The following is a 22,989-nucleotide window of genomic DNA, read 5'->3' on the forward strand; positions in this document are numbered from 1 at the left end:
GTAGTAACCAGATCAACAATAATAGGACCAAACCCAAAATACAACAGTGATAAACAAAGATTTTAAGAGAAGGAAGCACCCTGCTCAACTGCTAGCCTGAGTCCGGACTCACCCTGCTCAACTGCTAGCCTGAGTCTCGGACTCACCCTGCTCAACTGCTGGCCTGAGTCCCTGGACGCACCCTGCTCAACTGCTAGCCTGCGTCCCGGACGCACCCTGCTCAACTGCTAGCCTGCGTCCCTCGCACTGAGTCTATTGAACTGCCTGCGTCCCGGCGCACCTGAACCCTTCTGCGCCTGCGTCCCGGCGCACCTGAAACGCTTCGCTCCTGCGTCCCGGACGCACCTGAACCCTTACTGCACCTGCGTCCCTCCGGGCATAAATGATTTCAAGACTTCAGAAGTAACCCAGACAATCAGATCCACAGATCTGAACATGCGCCAAGAGATCTCGGTCCATTAATAGATTCGCCTTGATTAGATCTAGACCAGATCTCACCCCATAAGATATTCAACAAAGACATGCTCAAACCAAATGATCTCCTTTGCTTTATATAGGCAAGCTCCTCCTCAAATCAAGGAACAATACCACGAGCCGACACCTTAAAAACACAATACCGTCGGCTAGATACCAGGAGTAAATCACAAGAAACCCCCACGTGTGCTTTTCTCTGCCTTAAAAAGTGTGCACTGGGTGGATGCACCTTCTGAACGGCTGGACTGCGTCCCTGGACGCGGTCTATGCATGGATTATCTGTGGGTACGCACTTTCTGAAAGGTGTACCTGCGTCCTTCTTAAATTTTTCAATAAATTAAGAGCTGATCATCAATCTTTGCTGCTGACATGAAGAACAGTGATCTACCACCTGAATGGGTTGCCATCAAGAACAACACCTGAACCATAATGCCAACAAATACTCGTATTTACGTGTCCTCCGTGTCTCGTGTCATGTGACTTAGCTTAGACAATATTGATGTATTGTCTCCGTGGAGGGTGGAGTCTGAGGAGCCCCTCTTGGAGGAGTCACCTTCATGGTTAGAGCCAGTGGCAGATGATCCATTAGAGCAGGGGCAGCAAGAGGAGGACTCGGAGTCAGAGGAGCAGCAGCACTCAGAGGAGGAGGAGGAGGACACTGCGGGAGCATCAACATCAACACCATCTGCTATAGATATAGGAGAGCATAGCCCCATACCTAGCACTCATTATTTGACATTCGGTGTAGAGGCAGGGTCAGGGCCTCCTACTACTAGGGGCAGGCCTGGCAAACAGCCCATCATGTTTTCCCGTAAAAGGGGGAGAGGGCAGTGATTTCAGATAGATAGCTGCTAGTTTTATTTGTTGTGCTACATATAACTCATGATGATGAGATACTTTTATATATGTGATGTTATTTTGTATTGGTTCTCCACATTTGAGTCCTTGAATGGACAATTATCAGGGATCAGCAGGATTTGGTATCGCCTTTGATGCATCATTTCTATTTGACATCATATATATCAATGTTTTCTTCATATTTATGTGCCAATGTGTTTATTTCATGTTGTTATTGCTTTATATGTTTAAAAATCTGAAAAAAATGAATATATTATGCATGTTTTATGCTTGTCGATATTTGCCGATATTTTCGCCGATATTGCCGATAAGATATTTTCTGGACCCTCGCCGATATTTTCCCGATACCGATATTATCAACACTGGGACTCTAAATACACCAAAAAATTCATAGTAAAACTTTACTAATTGTTTGGTGAATTGGGCATTAATTATTGAGCATAGATCTAGTTGTTTCTTGACTGAAATATCTTGCATAATCAATGAATCAGATTTGATATAATTATGAATACTACATCTTAAGAAAGTCTAGAAACTCATAATTTCACATTGGTAAACTTGTTTCAGCATCTAGAAAGTTTTGGGCATATTTTGGCACAAGTTATTGCACTAATAGCTCACTATTTGCAAAGTTTGCTTGCTGCTGTAATAAGAGTTTCCATATCTGATATACACTGAATAATTTATCATAAGCGGGTTAATTAGCATGTGTTTGCAATTGGAAAAGTCATCTAATGTTTCATTGATCATATTGGGTTCTCACATGCTTGATATTTCTTGGATCTAGAGTGAATTGCTTACTGTTGTCCTAAAGATTAGTAAGTGCTCATAATTCTAAAGTGCTATTGCAATCATTGGTTATTTGGAATCTAACATTTGCTTGTATTGTGATTAGCTATAAGAATTATTAAACTTTGCACTAAAATCACTCAAACATCTAAGTTCTAAATCTCCTAATCTTGTTGATGATCTAAATTCTTTGGGTATTAAGATCTACTTGGCATTTTGGTTGAAGCGTTGTTGAGAAATTATTTGATGATTTCTCTAGCCTAAGCTCATAATCTTGGTAATTTTGTCAAGTATTGGCATCTTAAGATTCATTGTTTATCTTTCTAAGTGAGCATCTCTTAACATTGGTTATTGGCATATCATGGAAGATTTTTGTGTCAAGCAATTCTTGTTTAAATTGGATAAGTGTTCTAAATTGCTAAGCATCTTGTGGATTGATCCACTATTTAATATTGGCACTTAATAATTGGCTCATTCTTGGTAATAAGATTGTCTTTTCATTGATAAGTACTCTTGTCATTGAATATTAATCATAACTTAAAAGTAATTAAACACTAAGGCAATCTTAAACTAAGGAATTCACTCTCATTCTTTGCATAAGCATTCTAGGCCTAGTTGCACTAATAATTTACCTCCAAGCATAAGCTTGGTTGATAGACCTCTAGGATCACCCTTCTCATCTAGCTTGAGGGGCTTAGCAACTCTTTGGTGGTTAACACAGTGACCTTGCAATTGTTAGAGCCACAGTCTCTGCAAAGCCAAAGGTATCGGGTGATAGGAGCCTAAAGGAAGGTATCGTTAATCAAGCCTTTGCTTGCTTCCTGTTGGCCTCCTTCCCACAACCTACTTGGGAGCCTAGCTTCAAAACAGTTAAGGGAAGGTCATACTTAGATTAGACATTTAATTTAAAATTAACCAAGATCTTTGCATCACACCTAGATCTTAGGATTTGCATTTCATATAGGTTAGTGAAGCATCTAAGCAACAATTGTACATTCGGTTACTTGGTCTTAATTTTACAATAACCAAGATTTTTGACTCCATAAGACACTGGTCTCATACTCAAATATAATCTAATCCATAAAATCTTGCTAAATTTAACTAAGTAGCTAGGCCACCCAACTGTATCTCCCGGACAAGTTGGTTACCAACTTGTCCTTTTCCTTCACATTTCCACAGGGACTACCTTCCATAGCATGCTATTGGGAGACAACTAGAATGGAGAGGTCGGGAATCAGGTTGACAACCATCGACCTGAGTCATTGGTGCAGTGCTTGTACAATTTGAGCGACAACAGGCACCAACATTGAAAAACTCTCAAAGGCCTCTTTATGTATCCCTCTCCGCTCCACCATCTGTGCATTAATAAAATTGTGGGTAGCCCCATTGTCCACTAGCACCGACACACGTCGTCCCTGCATTGTGCCTTTGATTTGCAATGTCAAGTTCTTCAGAACTCCTTAAAGTGAGGCAATGACACCTCTTGTAGGAAGAGGTGGGTCTCCTATCCCCTGTAGCTTGTCCTCTCTCCTACCCGCCTCAAGATTGGCGTTATCCTCCGGCTTGCTATTTAAGAAAACCTCTATGTAGTGGGCCTTTCCCTTGGTACATCGATGCCTTGGTAAGTGAAGCACAACTTCCTCCTCCGGAGGTCTCTCCTAGTCTTATCATCTAGCTGCTCACGTCTGACTTGCTCCTTTTGAGGAGGTCTAATGTCCTTACCTTTCAGAGGAAAGGTACGCCTGGAAGGCACTAGTTCTCTCATCTTAGGTATTGCATCAAGCATATCCCTGGTTCTGTTAATAGCATCCTGCAAAGATATGGGCCTGTAAGCTCTCACCCAACCATACAATGGTTTTGTTAACCCCTCAATGAAGCATGAACAACCTCGACTCCGAGAAATAGACCATCACTGTTATTCTTTGAAACTTTGCCAAATATGCCTCAACGTTGCTTGTCTGTCTCAGGTTAGCTAATGCCCATAAGTGTAGCTTAGGGTTCTTCCGATAAAATCTCTCAATAAGCCGCCTCGTGAACATAGTGTAGGATGTGATGGTGGCATGCCCCAACATAACCAATCCGTGGTACCACCACTCTTGTGCATCTCCATACAAGTTTAGAGTGGTGAACTGAATAACATTTCTCTCTAGCATGGGGTTCAAATGGAGGTAGATGTATAGCTTATGTATCCACACCTTAGCTGAACTCTGCGCTGATCCGTCAAAGTTTGGAAGTGTAGTCTTCCCTGCCAGCTTCTGTGTATCCTGGTTTTGATTCTGTTGTCCCCCTCTGGATGATGTTCCCACTCTTAATATGTGCTTCTCCTTCAGATGACAAAAGTATCCAAAGGATAAAACCCTCCTGATCCTGGGGTCCAACACATAATACTCATTGATCCCATCTGCAAGTGACCTCATCAAATCCGCAAAAGTGTTCGTCTCTCTCCATTTCCGGTTCATCCAAAAAATGAGGCACGGTCAGGCGTCTAGTTCGACCATATGTATGTGTGTCATTATGTTGCACTATGCGTACATGTGCATGGCTCCCTTCTCTAATCCCAAAACCCCCTTCTCCATTGTTGAGATGACCTTGCTGGTTCTGTATTTGCATTCCCATCATCTGTTGCATCATCTCTAGAAATTGTTGATTTTGTCTCATCAACTGTTGGTTCTACCTTACCAACTCCTCTAGAAATTGATTATGATCATTCTATCTAGGTTTCTCATTGCCTTCTTGGTTCTCCATGTGCTCCTTGGCGTGTTCAATCTATGTACCTGAAAAGGGACCAAACTCTTCTCTTCTACCATGACCTCTTCCTCTTTCTCTTCCTTCGCCTCTGTGAAACACTACTCCTTGGTACCTGGGTGGCATCATCTGCTATTTTTCCCACAGTTGGCCAAGAACATGCTTTGATACCTCTGTAATATTCCAGCTAAGAAATAATAGCAAAAATCAAGAACATGAACCAGCGACAAGAAGTAAAAATTTAAACATGCATGCACAATCAATAAGAAAAATGAACTGGTCAATAAACCTGAGCCATTTTAATAATATATGGAATTTGAGTACACAATATGACAAGAGAGATAGAACCTGGGCTTGCTTCTGCAAGCTTTGCAAAACCCAGGTGAGAAAACAATGGCTTAGGTGCTGGAAATGTCTCCCACAATATTTGCGCACTACCCAAAAAAGACTGTCACTGTTGTTGAAGAAGAATTGCTTAGAAAATTCTACAAAAATAGCCTAGAGCTCCTCATACCAAACCCACAAAAGCCTAGAAATATCTTGGGCTAATTCCAGTTGACTCCGAGAGCCTCAAAACGTGTGAATTGCCCAGACTGGACTGCTCTGCGCATTGCAATGATGCCAAATCCTTCATTGAAATGCCTCCGGAATCACTGCAAAATCCTTTCCCTTGGGCAAGCCTGGCCAAAAACCCCTGCACATTGCCAAAAACAAGAGAAATGGCTCCAAAAATTCCCTACACTTCGACCATGTCAAATCATTGCAAAATTTAGAGCTAATATGAAGGGAAACTCCTGCAAATCGTCTAGTTCTTTGACCCACTGTAGTTGATCACCAATGGAACTATTTAAACTGCTTCAGCGCCCAGGTGGAGTGAAAAATTGAGTGAAGTCACTAGTAACAATCTTTGTGGAAGCCCTAAAGTAGACTCCCCAACTTCCTTACTAGGGAGACACTCAAAATTCTCCGAAATGAGGGTGAAGTTCCGCCTGAAACTTCTGTGCTAAACAACACTTCTCTTCTTGTTCTCAACAACTCCAAGAGAGTTCGATTTCATAAGATAGGTAAGAAAAAGATACAAAATGAGAGCCCCCTTGTGATATTTATAAGTGTTAGTCTCTTCTCCCTTGGTGGGCCACAATCTCCACTAGTTCGCACCTCCTTTTTCTCTCTCCTCTCTCCTCTAGTGCGAATTCTTCATGTGGTTCGAACTCCTTCCTTGTGGCCCCCACATTTCACTAGCAAACTAATTTTCCCTTTTTCTCTAATGCGCATAGCCTTCTTTTCTCCAAAAATCAAATGGGGTCTACTCAACCCACCTTTTGTAAGTCACTAAATCATCAAAATGTTAAATATGCAAAAATGGGATATACTTAGCAAAATTTTATTTAGTGGGGATATCACATTTTTGAGTCGTTAAATCCAGGGGTAGATGGTTAAAAATAGTATTTCTCTGTTAAGGGGGTGTCAAAGTATTAACAATGCAAACTAAGAGTCAAAGTTTAATAAAGTAATTTTAATATGTAATAAAGGTCACATTATATTACGAGACCAAACTATAGAATAAAGTTATTAAAATGAAGTTTTGTTAGTTATGAATTAGGTAGTGTGATGACGAAATGTATGGATAAAGATGATCTACACATTATGTCTGAAGACTCTATTTTAATAAGACATTATATTCCACATCTCGCATTTGTGTATTCTTATTTTTGTACAATATTTACTTCTTCAATCCAAGGATAACGGAAACATAGTGATGACACATTGAGAAGATAAGAAGATGCCAGCGTAGAGATACACATAGCAAAATAATATAAGCTCACTTGATAAGATATGTGAAATTTTTGGCAATGATTTCTTCAACAGAAAGATCTTCTTCCTTAGAATACCTGCACTCACACCAATGATAACAGGCTAGAATGAAAGAGAGAACAAAGTACTCACTGTAGGAAAATTTAAAACAACAAAGCCATGCCACTAAACAAATATGGGGAGAAAATGAGATATTCCCAGCTAGGCTACTTGCTTGCTATATATTTATATCTTAGATCACAATGTATGCAAAATGCGGTGACTTTGACAGATTACAAGCTACAAGTACACACATAATAGTAATAAGCATACCTCCAAAGAAAATCATTTTCACAAAAACGAGAAATTCCATTCATTGCTGCAAATGAATCAATGTGGACCACACAGCTTGAAGTTCTGTTAAAATCTGCCAGAAAAAAAAAATGTTAGGGCAACCAAAGCTTGATAATTACTGGTGATGTAAAACCATTCCCCATGGTACAGTGGCCAATTTCCTACAATAAAAACATCTAAAAACTTCTAAGAAGTAAAATCAAAGGGCAATGAAATTCTGTACTTTATAATAATCCATTTTTCTGAATTGGCTATGATTCCAATGGCAATGAAAGTCCCAGATGTTTATCTATCTGTCTATATATGTATGTATGTATTGCAGAACAAATTTCTTATATTAGTCAGAAAATAATATGTACAAACATAGAATAATATGTACAGGCAGAGAGGTATCTACATAGAAATTGAAACAATAGAAGGGGAATAGAAAAAGAAACAATAGAACACGCCTTTAGAACACTGGCTCATGATCTGTTTTCTCATATTAAGAGTGAAAAGTGGAAATAATACTCTTATAGTCCGAAAAGTGTGATTCGGACATGCACAACCTCCAATATTCGTCTGAAGTCAAGCCCAGTTGTTTAAATTAGTGCCTCGAGATTTATAATCAGCATACTGATCCAGAAATTATCCATTTGCAAGAAGATAGAAAATCTGTAGTCTAGATTCCTGCAAAAGTTTGCACATATGATCTTCCCCTAAATGAAATCAACAGATTGGAATTCAATCACAACGCATTGCTGCTTTTAGATCAAAGTACATCAACACAGGTCAAGTAGTCATAACTATGCATTAATGATCAGGACTCAGTACTGAGAGTAGTATGAATATTATTTTGGGAAGTGCATCCTTGAACCAGCATCATTACGACACGTCATAGCTTGGCTATTAGGGTTGTGAGTTGGCCTTCACAGCCCACACCTTTTAAGTTTTGGATAGGGCATTAGTTGTCAGTGGATATCCTCACAAGATTTCCATATACTTTACAGTATTGGGATGTTTGGGCAATTAATATGGATAATAGGTTGTGAATAAAAGAACAGGCGAGTCTAATAAGTTGTGGGTTGCAATATGAGAATGCTGGGAGGTATGGATTGGAACTGTGCAAGATCAGATAGCAGGCTTTTATAAAACACAATGTTAGGTTGTAGGATGCATGTGGGCCATCAGGAGCACCACAAGTTCAGGTTGCAGGCTAAGCAAACAACAGAAATCTACACTGTATTGCAAGGAAGAGTTGTGGGACTTTAAAACTACTATAAGGTGCAACTTGAGGAGCAAACATATTGCAGAAATTTATGTAGAAAGAGGAATAGGAAGTGTTAGGTGTAATAGTCCTAATGGAAATATTCAGGAAATAACAGAGACATGCACTAAGCTACAGCAAATGAATTTTTAAACATGCAAGCACAATCGGTAAACCATTAAATCTGAACAGGAAATCTGAGCCATTTTATTAATAATGCTGGAAATTGGGTACAAATAGAGTAGAACAATAGAACCTGGGCTTGCCACTGCAAGCATGCAAAACCCAGGCTGTATGATGTAAACCCAAGTGCTGGAAAATGGCCCAAATAAGTAATTCGCACGGCCCAGAAATTTTGTTGCTACTGCTGAAGAAGAACTGTTGTTTCTTCCCTCAAAACTGCTCCAAAAATTCTGCAAAATTAACCTGGAGCTCCTCACACCAAACCCACAAAGACCCAGAAAAATTTTGAGCTAATTCCAGCTAACCTATAGAGCCCCAAAAAGTGTGTTATGAACATAAATTATGTAAAAATAGATAATAAATAATAATCATAATAATATAAATATAATAATAAATAATAAGTAAATTAACTAATGGTTAGTTAGTTAATAATGAGAAGGTGTGTCTTAGAGACATGCCTGTTCATGAAAGGGTACTTACCTGGCTATATATAGTATATACAGGACCCTCATTCTCATTTGTAATCATCCCACATCAATTCTTTTATACAATATACAATTACAATTACTATCCTACGATAGATGTCTTTGTCTATGAAGTATTTTAATATTTCCGCTGCATATACGACTAGTTGTTCGTTACATTGGTATCAGAGCAGTTCAATCCTCTGGTTGCTCCACCGCTGCACAGAGCCACGCTCTCTGATCCAGGCCCTTGGCCATCCAGGTTTCGTCAACATTGTTGCCGTCGAGATTGAAGCGTTTCTCTACACTTTTGGGAGTTTCTCCGTCGCTGATTCGTTAGAGGCCTTTGGCCATTAAACAAAAAAGAAAAAGAAAAAAAGAAGATAGTCAAATAAAAAAAGGGAAAAAAAAGTACATATAAAGATTTAAAAACAAAAAAATTGAAGAAAAAAATCATATAAAAATATATTATTAAAAAAAAGGATATATATAGTCTTGTGTAAATTTTGAAGGAGAACATTCATATATATATAAAAAGGTTCTACATTATTGATAAAAAGTGCATGATAAAGTTAAAAGGGAATCTTTCCAAATATCTATAAAACTATACGTAAGAAAAATAAGAGTAGATACTATTATCTTGATTCATCATTAAGTGGTTTACAAGCTCGTGGTTTTAGCAACCCATGGTATTTTCAAGGTAAAAGAAAAACAAAAGGAATACCAAATCTCTTTAAGTGAATGGTAAGTTTTTACGTGGAGAAAATTAACAGAGTCAAAAGCACATTAGTGGACATATATTTTATATTATACCCCAAAGAGGTGAATAGCCACATTTCACTAGGGTTGTAACTTTTCAAAAAGAAAAAAAAGATTATAAATAAAAGATATACAGAGAGAAATATTATATTATAAAGGGGTATTTTAAAGAAAAGTTCATGAAAATATATATAAGTACAAAGCGAGTATTATTATAAAAAGTTACTTGAAAGATCCATATATTAAAGTTATAAAGGATAGTTATTAAAAATAAATAAAAAGGGAATAAGAGGGATACATTATTAATTGAAGAGTTATAAGATAATATTCCCTATGTTAAAAGGGTAATTAAGAGGGACTTATTATATTTTGAAGTAAAAGGAAGCAAAAGAATTATCATTAAAAAAAAGAGAGAAATAAAATTAAAAGTTTTAAAGGTTTATAAAAAAATGGGTTAACCCTAATTTCCTTGCGACAAAACAAATGGGATCAATCATTGAAAAAAAAAATGATGGAGCTCAATTCTAAAATGATGAAAGAAGGTTTTTCTATAATGGTCTTTCAGTTACAGATCACGGCATAATTACATTAAAAGGAAGTATCCAAGGAAGAGAAGTTAATGTCACCATCAGCCCAAGCAACGATAAAAATTATATCAATATCAACTTGGCAAATCAGCGATTGTTAAGCTTAGGTATGTTCTATGCTTAGAGCAATTTATTTCAATTTTCACAGTTAGCTCAATATCTTTTCCAGATTAGCAATCACATCAGCATAATAGTAATTGTAGATAGAACATAAACATAAATCGTAGAAGACAAGCCAAGACAAGAGGACACAAGATGTGGTGCTAGCCAGGGACAAACTCCAATGTGGGGAAACCCTTGATCAATTCTTCTTATATGTTCTTCAATAGTTCAACAGAGAGAGAGAGAGAGATAGTACATTTACAACAGAAGTCAACACTTTGACTTATCTAAATAAGAGCATAGATCATCTCTAAGTAGATGATACATGAGGTCGCTGAACTCAGTTGAAGATATGCTGCTTCAACTAATTCTCCCAAGTAACTCCATCACCATGCTATACCTATCATTGTGCTACTCCTCATCATCATGCTGCACCCATCATCACCATGCTGCATCTCATCCTGCTTCACTAATCATGACTGTACCCATCACTGTATTGCATCATGTACTTGCTGTCCCATGTGCCATTGCTGCACCATGCTGTCACACTGCTTGTCCCAATGTTTAGCATTGTTGTACCTGCTGCCACACATGTTGTCCCAATGTTTAGTACTGTTGTACCTTGCTGTCACACATGTTGTCCCAATGTTTGGTGCACCAAGCACCATTGCCTAGCTGTCCCCTTTACCATGCTCCAACAAGCACCATTGCCTAGCTGTCTCATTTTCCATGGTGTACTAAGCACCATTGCCTAGCTGTCCCATTTGGCATGCTATACCATGTCATAGCTTGCTGTCCTATTGCTTTCTCCACCAAGTAACATAGCCTTGCTGTACCATTTTCTTTCTCCACCAAGTGACCTTGTTATCCCATGTATCTAGCTGCCAACACACCATACAAACGCTGCTCCAAACAGTTTATATACTGCTGTTCGTGACTTTTTCGGTTCGGGCACTAGGGCAGCCCTAAACTCCTCACACAATCCTTGAACAACCCTCTGGAAAACTGTTGCACACCCTCATGAGACACTTCCCCTAGCACGTTGCTGTTTTGGGCATGTTTGAGCTCTCAACCTCTCCACGCTGTCCCTGTTTTGAGGTGGTTAGGACTGCAGCCTACCACAGTTCCATGCTGTCACCTACAGCCCACTCAAAACAGGCTTCCCTTACCTTTTTGCTGCCCCAAACAGACCTGTGATCACCCTTCTTCAACTCGGCCTCCAAGCTTAGCTCCTCGGCCCTCTAACAGTAACTCGGTTAGCCTTGAACTAGACCTTAACTCCCTCGTTGCCTTGGCCTCTTCTTGTAGCATCATATGCTGCCCTTTCTTGCACCCAAGACACCTCAATAGACCTGCGTCTAGGGCTTAAACAGACTTGCAGTTAGGGCTGGGCAGACCTGCGGTTAGGGCAGATTTAGGACAACGTTAGGGCTACTTTAGGACCGCGGCTAGGGCTTGTTAAGGCCTCCTCCATAGCTGCATTAAACTTCTTCCATGAGCTCCCTTAGGTCAACGTAGATCCCTTCTATAGCTTCCCTGGCCTGCCTTCTTTGCTGCCGCTAGGGCAGCCTCCTTTCCTCCAACGTCTAAGGCTTCTTCCTCCTAGATTTCTCTCACACTAAAACCCAAGACAAGTGGAGAGAAATCAAGAGAGAAGTGTGTGTGAAATGACTCTCAAGTCATCTCTTTTTATACTAAAACGTTGAGCACATGGGTTTATTTGGTTGCTGGCCAACCTTGACGAATTGTCTTATAACACAAAAATAATTCATAACTCCATGAATACTTATCGGAATTGGATGATCTTTAGATCAATCCTACAACTCTCGATGAGAGGGATCCAAGAAAATTATCAGCTGCCACAGATAAGATGACCCACATGGATTTTGGCCCTAGTTGCCAATTTTTACACTCCCTCTCAACTAGGGAGAACTCCATCCGCTGATCCATCTGCTAGACTGTACTATCTCTGCCATCAGTGCCCTGCACTGCTCTGCTCTGCCCTATTGAACCATGAAGAAGAAGAATTGATCGAGAATGTTTCATACCATTCTCTACTGACCCGAAGTCAGTTCCATATGAAGAGAGTGTGTCATACCACTCTTATTGATCCCATATTAGTTCCAAGAGAGTGAGTCATATCACTCTTACTAACCCAAAGTCAGTTCCAATTGATCCCAGATGAATATCAAAAGAGAGTGTCTCAAACCATTCATACTGATCCCAGATCAATGGAGGTCATCCTAGCATAGGGAGTACAGCAGATACAATGATGTGTCCATCGATAGTACTCCTATGGTCCCTAACCCCATTTCCCTACTCATTGGCCAGATAAGAGGTACTTCCCATGAGTCCCAGACTGCATGGGTAGGATGCCTCGATAGGAGAACCACTCATCTTGTCCATAAGTCACCACGGGGTATCACAGGGGAAGGCTGAACCATTCACCCTGTACACAGCGCACCATTAGGGGAGGGTGAGTCGCCCTATGGTTGCTTGTTGCTCCAAGAAGTACCCCAAGCCCCCCGGAGCTCCCAGAGCTCAATGCATGCATCATGCAGGACCCTCATAAGAGGGTCTCTCAACGACTCCAAGTCGTTCGGGAAAGTCACAAATTTGACCTTTCCCTGGGGCTTTGACAGAATGTCTACGACCTGTACATCAGTCTCAATGCGATGAAGCCTCCTCGCTTATCGACGTACCATATCCCAGATAAGGTAGTATCTGATCTCTATATGTTGGAGCAATCATAGAATACGAGATTCCTCAATAATCGAATCCCCCTCTGGTTGACACAGAAGATCACAATGGTATCCATCATGTGTACAAACAGCTCACTGAAGAGCTTCCACAACCAGGCAGCTTCACAGGAGATCATACTCATAGCTATGTATTTGATCTCAGCGGTGCTTATAGCAACTGACTTCTGCTTCCTGTTCATCAAAGATATCGAGCAAAACCCAAAGAGAGTCAGCACCTAGAAGTGCTCTTACGATCCTTCACACTGCCTGCCATGTTAGCATTCGAATAATCATGCAGCTTCATATTTTCAGTAGTGTATCTCAATCCATGAGAGATAGTGCCTCAAAGATATCTCAGAAGATTCTTGGCACCAATCCAATGAGGCTCAACCATATATGAGCTCATCATGCTAACTGCAAAACATATATTCGGACGGAAGTTCACCAAGAACATCAATGCAAATGATTTTATGAAACTCAAAGGCATTTCCCAAAATAGGTCTGGCATCCCTACCACATAACTTTTGAAAGTTAAGATCCATCGAGGTAGTCACAGGCTTGGATTCATCATTCTAAATCTGGAATCCAACTCCCTCTTACTTTTGTAACTGAGAGGGTCTGCACCTGGCAGAAAGAGGTCGTCCTTCGAAGGTGCTAATATGAGAGGTCTATAATCCACAACCTTCAAGCAATGGTTTGGATCGACTTCACTCCTAGTGAATCTCAGCTTCATCAGACAACTATCAATCCTCTCATACTATGCCTAGGGTTTTTTGCTTCAAGCCATAGAGGGCTTTCTTCCACCTGCATATATGAGATTCCCGATCATGAATCTCAAACCCCTCGGGTTATTCCAAACCTGTGGACCTGCTACATGAGGGGAATGGTCCCCTTGTAAGAATTTCCTTCGGTACATCTCAGACATGTACCTTCATGCTATTCTTGAATTTAGGCATCCCTGTCACCATTTGACTCACATCGGGTAGGGCCCCATAATAAGTAAACCTCCGGTGCTATAGATAAGATGTGACAACTGACATGGTCCCCAATGGACCATCCTGCAACTTGATACAAACTGTCAACCCTAAACCCATGAGTAAAAGCATCTTTGAAAAATTCCATTTTCTGTTGATTTAGGGTAGCATTGGATGTGCTCTAGCCACAAAATTTGGTGGAGAGGTTGGAGCACATGAGATCTCCAATACCTAGAAAGGGTTTGGGCAGATTCTAAACAGATCAGGAGATATTAAAATAATTAATATTTTTAATGGAGTCCCTAAGTCTAAACTTAAGGGAAAATAAAATATTAATGTGTATTAATATGAATATGTGTTAGAATGGTCCAAAAGACATGGATCAAGCCAGATCTAACCTTAGCCGTTGATTAGGGACTTAATCTTGGCCGTTGAGATGTCAACAGGAAAAGTATAAGAGGAGGCTTGAGGGTCACCTGGAGAATAGACCAGAGTGGTCAGTCATTCTATTCTCTAGAGCGGGGTTTGCTAAGAGAGATAGAATCAGTGATTGGAGAGCAGCTAAGGGGCATTGAGTACAAAGAGACAAAGAGGCAGAGATAGTGCCAGGAGAGCAGCAAAGCAACCAGAGAGAGTGATGCAGGAGCAGCCAATGCTCACGCAAGGCCATGCAGAGGCAGCTAAGTGCTACGCAGAGCACTAGAGAGGCTAGCTTAGTTGACGCAGGGCCTCCTAGGGCTGACACAGGGCCATCGTTAGGCTAGGAGAGGCTGACGCAGTCCAGATTGGGTAGACGCTGGGGTTTCTGGGGCAGATTGGTGCTGAGTAGCTACCGAAAGGATTATCTGGGGTTTCAGCCAGTAGATTTGTCAGAAACGGAGAGGTATTACTGCTAAGGAAATTCTCTGTTGGGTAGGCCAGTTTCAACACCCAGATTGTACTCTGATATTGCTTAATGAGAAAACCCTCAGATAGCTGCACTAGTTTTCCCACATTGTGTTTTTCCGAGGACATTAGTCCAAAAATAATGGTGTCATATGGTGTGTTTGTTTCTATTTATTTTTAGTTGCTGATCTATAATATGTTGAGCATGCACTAGTGTTTATTTTCAGTGTTTACATTGTAGATAACCTGTTAAGGAAAATAACAAGTAGGTAGGAATAAATCAGATAAAGTGCATGGAGGGTTTCTAACTAAGTAAACTTAGAAACTTCAACATGGTATCAGAGGATGATTGCAGATCACAGGAGGACTAAAAGACATGAGATGAGGGGAGAAATAGCAGTAGAAAACAACTGTCCTGAGTGACAAAAACTGTTTCTAGTAGCACAGAAGCCAAGGAGTGTGACGCAGAGCCAGCCAGGGTCAGGTAGAGGTAGCAGAGAGCTACACAGAGCCTAAGAGAGGCCAGCGTCGCTGACACAGAGGGCCAGAGGGTTGACGCAGGGCCTCCCAGGGCTAATGCAGGGCCACCATGAGGCAGAGAGGGGCTGACGCAGTCCACAGATAGACAGTTGCTGGGGTTTAGAAGGCTACAGGAATATTGCAAAGTGGAGCTGGTGAGGTACTGTAGTCAGAACGGTACCTGACAGAGCAAGGCCAGAGGGGTTGCTACTGAGGGATTCTAGCTGAGGAACCCGGATCAATGGTGTGGTTGCACAAGACGATCAGAGTAGGGGGCATCTTGACAAGCGACAGAAAGATTTCCAGGAGGGAAATCGGGACTCAGAGGGAGTCCAGAGGAGAACTTCTAGACGAGAAGTAGAGACTTAGAGGAGTCGAACAAATAACTTCCAGGAGGGAAGTAGAGGAGAATCATGGCACTACACAACGTAAGGGACCAGGATAGACTGGAAGGAGCATCAAACTTCGTAGTTTGGAAGGCCAGAATCTTATCCGTACTTGACAGGAATCGTGTCAAGAACTTTTCCTTGAAGGTAATAGCTATCCCCGTTGACCCCAGTGATAATGATAGGTACGAGGAGGCGATAGCAAGGGCCAAGAGCATTATCCTTGACAGGGTCAAGGATTATGTAGTGCCACACATAATCGAGAAGGAAACAACATTTCAGATGTGGGAGGCTCTCAAAAAGTTGTACCAACATACTTTTTTGCAGAGAAGAATGCTGCTTGAGAATCAGATGAGGTTGTATCAAATGAAGGGACAATTAATTGAGACCTTCCTCGGAGGACTGAATGAGATCCGAGATCAGTTGACTGCTATAGGGGCGACACCGGATCAGGAGCTAATGGTGAGGACAACCCTGAATGCTGTCTCAAAAGACTGGGAAGTATTTGTCCAGAGTGTACTGGGCAGAGGGGCACTTCCACCTTAGGATGAGATGTGGGCAGCTCTCCACCAGGAAGAGATTAGATGGCAGTTGAAGACGGGTAGCAGCAGCAAGGGGATGAAAGTCAAGTAGGAGGAGGAAGACGTGGCCCTAGCATTTGAGGGAAAGAAGGAAAAGCGGAAGAAGAAGGATCTCTCCAAGATCAAGTGCTTCCACTGTGGGGAGCTGGGTCATTATGCGACCTAGTGTCCAAGGAAGAAGAGTCAGGGAGAGTCTTCCGAGACTAAGGCAGCGCCAGCATGGGCAGAGAAGGAAGTTTCGACAAATCCTAACTGTGCCATGGGTGCACACGCGCCACTTGAGCGGAAGTGGGGAGACATCGAGCTGTAGTCAAGTGGACTACAGGCAATGAGGGGCAGGATCCTCGAGGTACTCAGCCTCTTGGATTAGACCTTGCTACGGGAGCCCTGTCGAGGAGTAGCAGGACTGGCTGAGTGGGTAGAGACAGATGTAGATGGAGCGGCAGAGAGAGCTACAGTGCAACAGTCCCAAGACAGTGCAGAGCTAGCAGGCTGCAGCAGTGCAAGAGGCATAGAAGTGTTGCACCAGTGCAAGAAGGCATAGAGAGGTGTGCAACAGTGCGAGATGCAGAGAGTTGTTGCAGCAGCGTAGAGTCAGAGAGGGAGCACTTGTCAGCGGCAGAGGGAGCTTCAACATCAGTGGGTGTCTCTAGCCCAACAAGGAGGTCAGTTGGGAGATCCGTTACTTACTTCTCAGTAATTGAGTTGTAGTGCAGCAGCACGCAGCATGATGCAACATGATGAGAGGAGGTGCGTGCGGATGCAGTGCTAGGAGAAAGGACCAACAACAGCAAGGATGCAGAGGGCACTATCGTACAGATGCAGTAGTGGCAGTGGTAGAACCATGGTTAGCAGTATAGGATGCAGCAGTGCAGAGGATGTTGGGCAGGAAGGCCTAGCATCAAGGTACCGATGCCGGATGATCAGAGTAATACTCAGTAAGGAGTATTGCTAGAGCACAGTCCTTGCTAAGAGGGAGTGTTGATTTGGGGTAGCATCGGATGTGCTCTAGCCACGAAATTTGGTGGAGAGGTTGGGGCACATGAGATCACCAATACCCAGAAAGGGTTTGTCTAGATTCTAAATAGATCAGGAGATATTAAAATAATTAATATTTTTAATGGAGTCCCTAAGTCTAAACTTAGGGAAAATAAAATATTAATGTGTATTAATGTGAATTTGTGTTAGAATGGTCCAAAAGACATGGATCAAGCCAGATCTAATCTTAGCCATTGAGTAGGGACTTAATCTCGGTCATTGAGATGCCAACAGGAAAAGTATAAGTGGAGGCTTGAGGGTCACTTGGAGAATACACCAGAGTGATCAGTCATTCTATTCTCTAGAGAGGGGTTTGCTAAGAGAGATAGAATTAGTGATTGGAGAGCAGCTGAGCGGCATTGAGTACAGAGAGACAGAGAGGCAGAGATAGTGCCAGGAGAGTAGCAGAGTAGCCAAAGAGTGACGCAAGAGTAGCCAGTGCTCATGCAGGGCTACGCAAAGGCAACTAAGTGCTCTGTAGAGCACCAGAGAGGCCAGCGCAGCTGACGCAAAGTCTCAGAGAGCTGAATAGAGCCTCCTGGGGCTAACGCAGGCCAAGATAGGCTGATGCAGGGCCAGTGCTGGGCTAGGAGAGGCTGACGCAATCCAGATTGGGTAGATGCTGGGGTTTCTAGGGCAGATTGGCGCTGAGTAGCTACCGGAAGGATTATCTGAGGTTTCAGCTAGTAGATTTGTCAGAAACAGAGAGGTATTACTGCTAAGGAAATTCTTTGTTGGGTAGGCCATTTTCAGCACCCAGATTGTACTTTGATATTGCTTAATAAGAAAACCCTAAGATAGTTGCACCGGTTTTCCGACATTAGGTTTTTCCGGGGACATTAGTCCAACAAAGTGGTGTCATATGGTGTGTTTGTTTCTGTTTCTTTTTAGTTGTTGATCTGTAATATGTTGAGCATGCACTAGTGTTTATTTTCAATGTTTACATTGTAAATAACTTGTTAAGGAAAATAACAAGTAGGTAGGAATAAATTAGATAGAGTGCATGGAGGGTTTCTAACTAAGTAAACTTAGAAACTTCATCATTTTCAAACACGTACCTTTCCATCGATGAATGCCACCCTGAAACCATTGACTTCCTTTTCCGAAATGGACACCAGGTTCTTCTTGTGATCAGGTACATAAAGAGATTCTCGTAAATGAATTGAGTTACTCTCATTCAATTGAGGGGTAACATTCCCTACACCCTTTCCGAGATAGGTGGTATTGACTCCAAGTATAATCCCACGATTGTTTCCATCTCTACCAAATTGGAGAGAGCACCATTCTATCCGATGAAGTGCTTTGAAGCACTACAATCAATAACCCAGATTCCCAAAGAGTCTAGAGGAGAGGGTCAATATAAGATAATGCTGCCTTATCTTACCAAAGACAACATTTGATTCTTTATATCTGGGGTTCCTACCATTCGGACACTCCTTCGCATAATCGCTGAACTTATTACAAACAAGGCATTTTCCTTTTCTTCCACCCTTAGATCTGGACTTCCCATTGAAGTGATCTTTAGGTAGGCCATCAGAAGCTTCTGCTGCGCCATTCTGATAATGTTCTCTGCTTCGGCTTCACCCTTGGTGAATTTGAAGAGGAATGAGGAACCCATTGAGCCTTTTGTCCTTTCCCAATTGTCTTCGGTGACTGCTCTTTCACTCTTGCTTAGGCTTTGTTTTCACCTCAACTCCGATATCATGTTAAGTTTAGGTATGTTCTATGCTTAGAGAAATTTATTTCAATTTTCACAGTTAGCTCAATAACTTTTCCAAATTAGCAATCACATCAGCATAATAGTAAATTACAGATAGAACATAAACATAAATCATAGAAGACAAGCCAAGAGAAGAGGACACAAGATGTGGTGCTAGCCAGAGACAAACCCCAATGTGGGGAAACCCTTGATCAATTCTTCTTATATGTTCTTCAATAGTTCAGCACAAAGAGAGAGAGAGATAGAGATAATACATTTACAACAGAAGTCAACACTTTGACTTATCTAAATAAGAGCATAGATCATCTCTAAGTAGATGATACATGAGGTAGCTGAACTCATTTGAAGACATGCTGCTTCAATTGATTCTCCCAGGTGACTCCATCACCATGCTGCACCTATCATTGTGCTACTCCTCATCATCATGCTGCACCCATCATCACCATGCTGCATCTCATCCTTCTTCACTAATCATGATTGTACCCATCATTGTACTGCATCATGTACTTGTTGTCCCATGTGCCATTGCTGCGCCATGTTGTCACACTGCTTGTCCCAATGTTTAGCACTGTTGTACCTGCGGCCACACACGCTGTCCCATTGTTTAGTATTGTTGTACCTTGCTGTCACACATGCTGTCCCAATGTTTGGTGCACCAAGCACCATTGCCTAGCTATCCCCTTTACCATGCTCCAACAAGCACCATTGCCTAGCTGTCCCACTTTCCATGCTGTACTAAGCACCATTGCCTAGCTGTCTCATTTGGCATGCTGTACCATGTCATAGCTTGTTGTCCTATTGCTTTCTCCACCAAGTAACATAGCCTTGCTGTACCATTTGCTTTCTCCACCAAGTGACCTTGTTGTCCCATGTATCTAACTGCCAACACACCATACAAACGCTGCTCCAATCAATTTATATAATGTTGTTCGTGACTGTTCTAGTTAGGGCACTAGGGAAGCCCTAAACTCCTCACACTGTCCTTGAACAACCCTCTGGAAAACTGCCACACACCCTCATGAGACACTTCCCCTAGCACGCTATTGTTTTGGGCATGTTTGAGCCCTCAACCTCTCCACGCTATCCCTGTTTTGAGGTGGTTAGGACTGCGGCCTACCATAGTCCCACGCTGTCACCTACAGCCCACTCAAAATACGCTTCCCTTACCTTTTCGCTCCCCAAATAAAATTGTGATCACCCTTCTTCAACTTGACCTCCAAGCTCAACTCCTTGACCCTCTAACAGCAACTCGGTTAGCCTTGAACTAGACCTTAACTCCCTCGCTGCCTTGGCCTCTTCTTGTAGCATCATACACTGCCCTTTCTTGCACCCAAGACACCTCAATAGACTTGCGTCTAGGGCTTGAACAAACCTGTGGTTAGGGCTGGGCAGACCTGCGGTTAGGGCAAATTTAGGACAACGTTAGGGCTGCTTTAGGACTGCGGCTAGGGCTTGTTAAGGCCTCCTCCATAGCTGCATTAAACTTCTTCCATGAGCTCCTTTAGGTCAACATAGATCCCTTCCATAGCTTCACTGGCCTGTCTTCTTTGTTGCGGCTAGGGCAGCCTCCTTTCCTCCAACGTCTAGGGCTTCTTCCTCCTAGATTTCTCTCACACTAAAACCCAAGACAAGTGGAGAGAAATCAAGAGAGAAGTGTGTGTGAAATGACTCTCAAGTCATCTCCTTTTATACTAAAATGTTGAGCACATGTGGGGTTTATTTGGTTGCTGGCCGACCTTGACGAATTGTCTTATAACAAAAATAAATTCATAACTCTATGAATACTTGTCGGAATCGGATGATCTATGGATCAATCCTACACCTCTCGATGAGAGGGATCCAAGAAAAATATCAGATGCCATAGATAAGATGACCCACATGGAGCTTGGCCCTAGTTTCCAATTTTAACAGCTATTAATTCCAGAGCTAAGCATTGGTGTAAAGAAAGATATTTTTGACCAAAAAGAATATAAAATTAGTGATCTACAAGTGACAATAGGTCATTATGAGCACATATCTCAATTTGATGTTGTAAGGATGGATAAAAAGACTGACATCATACTCGGTCAACCATGGTTTAAGGAGTTGGGTACATTCAAGTTAAACATAGAGAAACAAGTTTTGATGTTTCCTTATAAAGGGAAGATGGTCACGTTTCGAGACATAACAAGTAAATCAAAATCAATAAAATCTTCATTAGAAGACGTTAAATATATATCAAACTTGATGTTTCAAGATAACAAAAAAACTATCAAAGAAGAAAAAAGAGCTTTAAGAAGTCATCTGCAGCAAAGACAAAGAAATTTCACGCCTCAAAGATCACCTAGAAAAACTACTTGATCAAGTCAAGAAAGCTAAAGCATCAAAGAAGGAACTCAAGGAGAATTTATTAGAACAAGAAGAAGAAAATTTACATTTAAAGAGCCTTAACCAAACATTAGTATAACAAATCAAGTGTTTAAAAGATGAGAAGCGTGAAGGCCAAAATAAAGTTGACTCAGAGAATGAGGAATGCTTACATCTCAAAAATCATAATCAAAATTTGCTCAAACAAATTAAAAAACTTAAGGACAAAAGGAAATCATTAACAAATAGGTTCAAAGAACTTGTCGCAAAGGAAGCATCAAAATCTCCAGATGTAGCAATCCAAACTGAAGAAACAAACATCAATACCACTAATCTCATAGTTCCGGCAAATCCAAACCCTATTGAAGTAAAAGCGTACTCAGAGGTTGTTGTTCAAACAGAGGACACCCCAAATGAGGATTCAGTGGTCAAGTCAACAACAACAATTCTTGAAGGAAATCAGGAAACTTCCATAAAAACGTTTAAGGAAGTTCAAACAAGAAAAAATCCTTATCTACATCCAAATCACAAGAGTACACACCTTAATCAATTTACAAATCTATATCACGCAGAACATAAACAAACTTATGTTTCGAAGGATATTGAAGTGAGCTCAATCTGGTCATACGATAACTACTAACCACACATCTCCAAGGATCAGAAGATTCCCCAAGAGATTAATTTAGGATGGTCTGATCCGTTTTCAGTACGACAATTCTGTCTATCGCTCATAACATCATATCGTCTTGTATCAACAAAGATAAAAACTCAGAAACAAGAAGATATTCCGAACGACATAAAAGATCCGATGCTTCATCAATAAACTTTGAGGACAAAACTTTTTGAAGGAGAAGGCAATGTTATGAACATAAATTATGTAAAAATAGATAATAAATAATAAGTAAATTAACTAATGGTTAGTTAGTTAATATTGAAAATGCATGTCTTAGAGATATGCCTGTTCATGAAAGGGTACATACCTAGCTATATATACAAGACCCTCATTCTCATTTGTAATCATCCTATATCAATTCTTTTATACAATATACAATTACAATTACTATACTGAGGATGAGTCTTGTTCTAGACTCGAAACGTAGACAACATAAAAATGCATACTGTGGAATATCCGAGCCCAGAATCACAAAAACCACACCACAAAAATCTACAGACAATTATAATTATTATCCTACGATGGATGTCTTTGTCTACGAAGTATTTTAATATTTCCACTGCGTATACGACTAGTGGTTGTTACATAATGAAGCGAACAAAGTTTGTTCTTCTCGTTAAATACTCCATAAGAATTTGAATATGAAGATATCCATTGAGGATACTAATATTATATATTAAATGTATGAATAATAAAAGAATTGATGTAGAATGATTACAAATGAGAATGGGGGTCATGTATATATAGCCAAGTAAGTACCCTTTCATGAAC

At 41.0% G+C, this 22,989-nt stretch overlaps 1 protein-coding gene across 2 annotated transcripts in view; it reads right to left on the reverse strand.

The window, feature by feature from the left end:
* LOC149267666 (dol-P-Man:Man(7)GlcNAc(2)-PP-Dol alpha-1,6-mannosyltransferase-like) overlaps nt 1–22,989 on the reverse strand; it is a 542,356-nt gene that overhangs the window by 87,089 nt on the left and 432,278 nt on the right. For both annotated transcript variants that reach the window (XM_089433813.1, XM_089433817.1), the window contains exons 18-19: nt 6,994–7,087; nt 6,693–6,758 (exon numbers count right to left, since the gene is read on the reverse strand). In XM_089433813.1, the coding sequence (XP_089289939.1) occupies nt 6,693–6,758; nt 6,994–7,087 (160 nt within the window). The remainder of the gene's footprint in view (nt 1–6,692; nt 6,759–6,993; nt 7,088–22,989) is intronic.

Source organism: Pinus tabuliformis, chromosome 6 (genome assembly GCF_031772625.1).
Source record: "Pinus tabuliformis cultivar Carrire ecotype Pingquan chromosome 6, CPIR1, whole genome shotgun sequence".
In the NCBI taxonomy this organism is placed as follows: Eukaryota; Viridiplantae; Streptophyta; class Pinopsida; order Pinales; family Pinaceae; genus Pinus; species Pinus tabuliformis.